Source organism: Ahaetulla prasina, chromosome 1 (genome assembly GCF_028640845.1).
Source record: "Ahaetulla prasina isolate Xishuangbanna chromosome 1, ASM2864084v1, whole genome shotgun sequence".
NCBI lineage: Eukaryota > Metazoa > Chordata > Lepidosauria > Squamata > Colubridae > Ahaetulla > Ahaetulla prasina.
This window is the reverse complement of record NC_080539.1, coordinates 279,711,589-279,717,751: the sequence shown is the minus strand read 5'-3', so window position 1 is coordinate 279,717,751 and position 6,163 is coordinate 279,711,589. Positions and strand designations below refer to the sequence as shown.

At 37.6% G+C, this 6,163-nt stretch overlaps 1 protein-coding gene across 2 annotated transcripts; it reads right to left on the bottom strand.

Annotated features, from left to right (window-relative positions):
* Positions 1 to 3,768: 3,768 nt before the first annotated feature.
* Positions 3,769 to 5,958, bottom strand: KCNA4 (potassium voltage-gated channel subfamily A member 4). 2 transcript variants are annotated; one of them, XM_058188063.1, is made up of 2 exons: positions 5,329 to 5,958; positions 3,769 to 5,274 (listed from the first exon to the last, which is right to left on the bottom strand). In XM_058188063.1, the coding sequence occupies exons 1-2, from the start codon at positions 5,758 to 5,760 to the stop codon at positions 3,769 to 3,771; spliced, it is 1,938 nt and encodes a 645-aa protein (XP_058044046.1). In that variant the 5' UTR covers positions 5,761 to 5,958. The 2 variants fall into 2 exon arrangements, with proteins under 2 accessions (XP_058044046.1, XP_058043966.1); XM_058187983.1 differs by having other exon boundaries at positions 3,769 to 5,958.
* Between the last annotated feature and the right edge of the window lie 205 nt (positions 5,959 to 6,163).

The following is a 6,163-nucleotide window of genomic DNA, read 5'->3' as shown; positions in this document are numbered from 1 at the left end:
GAAAACCAATCCTTGAATATCCTGTTCAATAATGCTCAGAATGACGCCTATCATTTCCAGTTTAGGATAAGTGGAAAATTGCTTGCTTCAGGAATCAGTATAAAGAGGAATAACAGTTATTCTATGCTGATTGTTGATCTTAGATTAATCACTATCTTTCAGGCTAACTCACTTAACAGCATTTTTCAGAGCTTTTGCGAAGATTCAGTGAGATGCTGTCATATACATGCATAGGATCCGTTTCTAACCACTAGATGCTAAAATAGCAAAACGCATTACACTATACAAGCTCTTCCCTTTAGTACTTACATACACAAGTATATAAGGAGTGGAGTTTTTATCATTTTACTCATTTGATTACTCCATCCCTCCCATGGATGCATATGCATACATATTTAAACTCTTGGAGGAATTATCAGGTCCAAATAATATCTGTAAATGAAACACGAGAATAAAAAGTAACTTTGTTTCCTTCCATTTTCAGAAACTTTCCAAACCCTGCACTAAAGCTATTCTTAAAAAAAAAATCAGCAAAAGATGTCTGAGATTTACCTTGTTGACTCTCTCAGATTTTTTTTCTTCTAACATTTCACTTATGTTACCTTGGAAAGAAAATTCATTAGCTAATCTATAGCTTACGCTAGCTGCAGAGATGCCTTCTAAAAGCACCTTCAGCATCCTGATATAGGAACAATACAAACCAGCTTGCCTCCTATTTTTTTTAATATTGCCCAGAGAAGTTGTGATATTGTCCCCAAAACCTGCCAGGAAGATCAAAATTCTTAACATAATGCAAAAAGGAGTGGAACTACTCAATGTAAAATTGTTAGGTAATTGCTAACTGCATATTATATGCTAAATTACTACATTAAATCTTTGGCATGTGCCACCTCCTACTCAAAAGGCTGGAGCAGTGAGTAGATTGAGGGGGAGGGCATCTGTTCTCCAGCTTTCTTTCTTACATCTCCAAAACAGGATGAGACATTTTGCTAAAAACAATTAGGCTAAAATAAGGACAAGCAGTTTCCCTTCTGAAAGCACATTTTGCTTGCATTCTGTTCCCAACATTTGCTTTTCACAGTTATCTGTGAACTTGATGTAAAATATTACATGGTTATTCTTTTCTAAATATTACTAATTTTACAGCTCTACTCAATGTTCAATGTTATTTGAGTTCAGCAGTTAATACTGGCTGGTGGGCAGGCAGTATTTCATTTGTTAACAGTATTAAATAGTGCATTAGCTATAGAAGGTTTCTGGCAATTGCTGGCATAAAAAGGTATAGCATTTGTCAAAAACTAAGATGATAAATTGGTGGTGACTAGTTATCATATGTACTATTGTTTGATAGAGAATAATATGGGATAAAATTTTGAAATCCCGCAACTAGTCTCAGTCAAAAACTATAAACATTTCTCAAAAACTGAAATTCTACACTCTGATGAAAAATTTTCACACTCCAGAATTTAAATTGTAGATGTAGAGTTTTGTGGGCATTTAAATCCCATCATTAATCACAATGCATTAGCTTCAAGCAAATTATCAAAGTAGGATGATGTAGGAAATTTTTATAAAGCTACAGTCACTTTGATCAGCTGAACTGTGATAATTAGTTAAATGAAAGGATACCAGGAGATCCAAATATTATAGTTTATACTGTGAAGCTGAAGAAACATTCCAGAAAAAAAAAAGAGAAACGATTACCAAGACATTGTCAAAAGATGCTGAGCTCTCCTACAGCTTTCATCAAAAAAGAAAAACATATTCCAGCAGGTATCATTTAGCAGCTATAATTCTGTTGAAAAATGAAATGTTACATCCTACTCTTATTCAAAATAATGGATGAATCTGATCAATCATCTACACATTGTTTTTTAAAATAATGGAGGATAATCCACTTGAGTTTCTCTCTCTCTCTCTAATACAATGAAACTTTTATTTTCAGTTTAGAATTTCAATAACTTTCTTGTCCAAACCGTATTTTTCTAACCTGATTGGACTACAGCTCCAACTTTCTTCCCATTGTAGCTGAAAAGTCTAGACATCATATTGTAAAACATTTGTCCAAACCACATATTTGTGTTTTATTCTGTTCAAGCGATTTATAAGGAAACTTCTCTCTATGATCTGTCCAGACTTCAGTGTTGTTTTATTAGTAAAAAGTTATTTGCATAACTCCAAATTTTGCAATGCTTTCACCAGGTTCATATTGTTCATATCATTTATTCTGGATTAACAACTGCCTACAGAAGCAAGTATGTTTAAAAGCCCTTTTTAAAAATCATGCTGGAACACCAAATCTATCTGCACTTTATAAGAATCTGGTACAAAAAAAGCCATGGCACTGATCCAAACGTAATACCAGATGAATACCTACATAATTTGTTTAATGACCAGGTTTTAATTATGTCATTTGCAAAACTAACATTTTTGTGTCTCACAGTCTATTTCAACACATTGAACTATGCAGGCTTCCATTAGAAAATCCCAAACTAGCATATTTGCAAGTTAGGTAAACCCATTATTGTACTGGTTTAACAATGCATTACTCTTTTCCATTACCCAGAAATATTTAACCAGTGTTGATATGTATAAATAACATAAAACACATTATTTATATTCTCATCTCATTGGTCTTGTGAAATTGTTTCTGTGTTGAATACTTCGCATTACCTATGGCTACTGTTATGTTTGATTATATACCCTGTTCATCCAATCCAAATGGCACACAGATACACACAGACGTTGCCTATCATGAATAGATGTTTCTACTGTATCCCTCAGATTTGTTTGTAGGGGTGATTGGTTGATTGGTAGGTTGAAGATTTGAAAAAGACTTATTTAGGAGGAGAAATGATTATAAAATTTTACTTCACAATCCTTTTTTTTTCCAGATAACAGATATTCATAATTAAAAGACTCATGGAATTCATGTAAAGTTAGCCGCTTAGCCAAACAGCATTATGCAAAGAATAATACAAGAAAATAAAGATGTGGGATTCACTCTTCCAATGATTGTCATTGAACATTAGTAAACATTCACAGTATGAAGTCTGTCATAAATTCTCCAGCATATAAAGTAGTGCAAAAAAGCAATCCAGTCACTTTTTCACTGCATCCAGAACATGTTAAATGATTTTCTTACTTGATTCATCCACATATTACTTAACAATTGCTTCAAAGTCTCAAAAGACTGTTATAAAAATAAACCATTTCTGGGGCTTGATAGCATCTTCAACAATTGAATATCCATTTTTTAAAAAAATTAATCCATCTTTATGCAAATTAAGGTTAAATTTGGACTTTTCATAGAATAAATCTCCCCACAAAATTCTTAGCATTTTAAAAATCAAGACTATGGAATCCACTGGATTATGGTAGCTGTTTTTAAAGCATTAACAAATGAATACATGGCTACTGAATGTCATTGTTTCTTACATAGTAAATACCTTGAAATGCTAACTTTTACCAGTGGGCAGCAAGTGAGGCAGATAAACACAACCTCCTTAAAAATAAAATTGTTCTCCCTCATGTGCAAAACACCTGCATTCTAGTAAAAATATAATCTTTGAAACAACTTCATGTAAATCCCCCGTCACAAGGTATATCATTTACTTGATACGTAACACAAGTTTACTAATGCTTTGTAATTCATGTTTAACCAGCAAGCGGCATTTTCCTATCTGCTTGTTTAAACACCTGTTTGCATATTTCATTTTTTTAACCATTGCACATTTTTATGCATAAATTCATTGGAAACGCACAAAGCTAAACATCCGTTTCGACAGATTTTGCATTTGTACAGTTCTGCTTTGTGGTATCTTTCCCATTTCCTGTAACCTGGCCCTTTTTCTCCTTTATACAAAGAGATTCCTTAACCCCTTCCTCCATCTCTAGATACTCTGATTTGACCTCGGTGGAAGAAGACGATGAACTTCGGAATTTCTTGAGTATTGTTGGGAGATAAGGGCAACTGACTGCATTTTGTGTCAACTGGGTCTGTTCTTCATTATCAGTTTCTCTGTGGTAAAAATAGTTAAAGTTGGAGACAATCACTGGCACTGGTAATGCGATGGTCAGCACACCTGCAATGGCACACAGGGACCCAACAATCTTCCCACCTACAGTTATGGGTTTCATGTCCCCATAACCAACCGTAGTCATGGTCACCACAGCCCACCAGAAGGCATCTGGGATGCTCTGGAAATGGGTGGTAGACTCATCTGCTTCTGCAAAATAAACAGCACTGGAAAACAAAATTACTCCAATGAAAAGGAAGAAGATCAAGAGCCCCAGTTCCCTCATGCTGGCCCTGAGAGTGTGACCCAAGATCTGCAAACCCTTGGAGTGTCTGGAAAGCTTGAAGATGCGGAACACCCTGACAAGACGGATGATCCTTAGGATGGCAAAAGACATGGCCTGTTGACCATTACTGCCCTGTTGTTGGGCCAAATCTGTACCCAGGGTGATGAAGTAAGGCAAAATGGAAACAATGTCTATGATGTTCATAATGTTCTTGAAGAAAACTGCTTTGCTAGGGCAAGCAAAGAAGCGCACTGTAAACTCGAAGGAGAACCAAATGATGCAGACAGTCTCAACGATGAAGAAGGGATCGTTGAACACTGTAAGCCCTCCACCTTGCAGCTGAAGGGTTTCATTGACATTCTCCAAGTTCTGGGTCAAAATGAGCTCTTTTTCATCTCTAAACTCTGGCAAAGTTTCTAAGCAGAAAATGACAATGGAGATCAAGATGACCAACACGGAGACTATGGCAATAATTCGGGCTGGGCTGGAGCTCTCTGGGTATTCAAAGAGCAGCCACACTTGTTTTTTGAATTCATTTTCAGGCAAGACCCTGTCATCTTCTTCCTTGACAAAGCCTTCATCCTCTCTAAACTTGAGCATAGCCTCTTCCCCAAGTTCATAGAATTTCACTTCCTCACTGAAAATGTCAAACGGCACATTGACTGGCCTTTTTAGGCGTCCACCTGACTGATAGTAATATAAAATGGCATCAAAGCTGGGCCTATTCCTGTCAAAGAAATATTCATTCCGGAGGGGGTCAAAGTACCTGCCCCGTTTTGCTGGGTCCCCTAGCAATGTTTCTGGAAATTGAGCCAAAGTCTTCATTTGGGTTTCAAATCGTAGGCCAGATACATTGATAACAATCCTTTCACAGCATTCATACTCACTGTAACGGACTGAGGTGTAACCTCCAGGCCCCACACCATCTTCTGGAGGCTGCTCTGTAAATGAAAGGTCATTGTCTCCATCCTCATTGTTATTATAGAATATTCTTTCCTCACCTTCCTCATCTTCTCCATCCACATCCTCGTCTTCTTCCTCATCATCATCCTCACTCAAATCCTTGAGGATTTTCTCCTCTGAGCCGCTGAGTGGTAGCAACTCAGAGCAAGGAAAAGAGGCACCAAACTCACGACCACCAAGACAATGGGTTGCTTTCCTCCTCTGCTTCCTTCTTCTATTGCCTTGATAAAAGCTACTGTGTGATGCAGGCCCACCGTGAGATGATGAAGAAGCCCCACGACTCTGCTCTTGATGGTAATGATGATGTGGACCACCTCCTCCTGCAGAAGCCCCTGTTTCTACAGCTGCTGTTGCAGCTGCCACAGCTGCGGCTGCGGCTGCCCTAGACTGCGCTAATCTCTCTCGCTCTCTGGCCCTTGCTTGGGCTGCATAGCCATAGGGCAAGTGGCTGTTGCAGCCAGAGCTCTCGGCACTTACCATGGCTACCTCCATTTTGTATGTGTTAGTTCAGAAGACTCAGGAAGGAAAATAAATGTTTGTCTCAATAGACATCACTCGGTGTTCTGCATGAAAACAGCAAAAGCACTGGGGTTTGGAAAACAATTTCTTGGAAGCATAGGCCTGTCATGTTCCCATATTTGCACATTTGCATATTGCTCAAACACAAGATTTCCATTTTCTGTTTATTGCCCAGAAGGCTTGACACAGCTTAGGGAAAGGTGTTTGTCCAATTATAGCAAATAGTCCTCTGATGTAGAAAGGAAATATTTCTGGACTATATCCTTTTCCATTAGAAATCCTCCTGCTTAAAGGATCTTTCAGTGGTTTAGGGAAAATCCACCAAGACAAGTTCATGATTTTTTTGCAAACACTTTGAATCAAGAAAGCAGCGCAC

Bases quoted from the DNA above. Each gene is read 5' to 3' on its own strand.
- KCNA4 (XM_058187983.1), bottom strand. From the start codon at position 5,760: ATGGAGGTAGCCATGGTAAGTGCCGAGAGCTCTGGCTGCAACAGCCAC.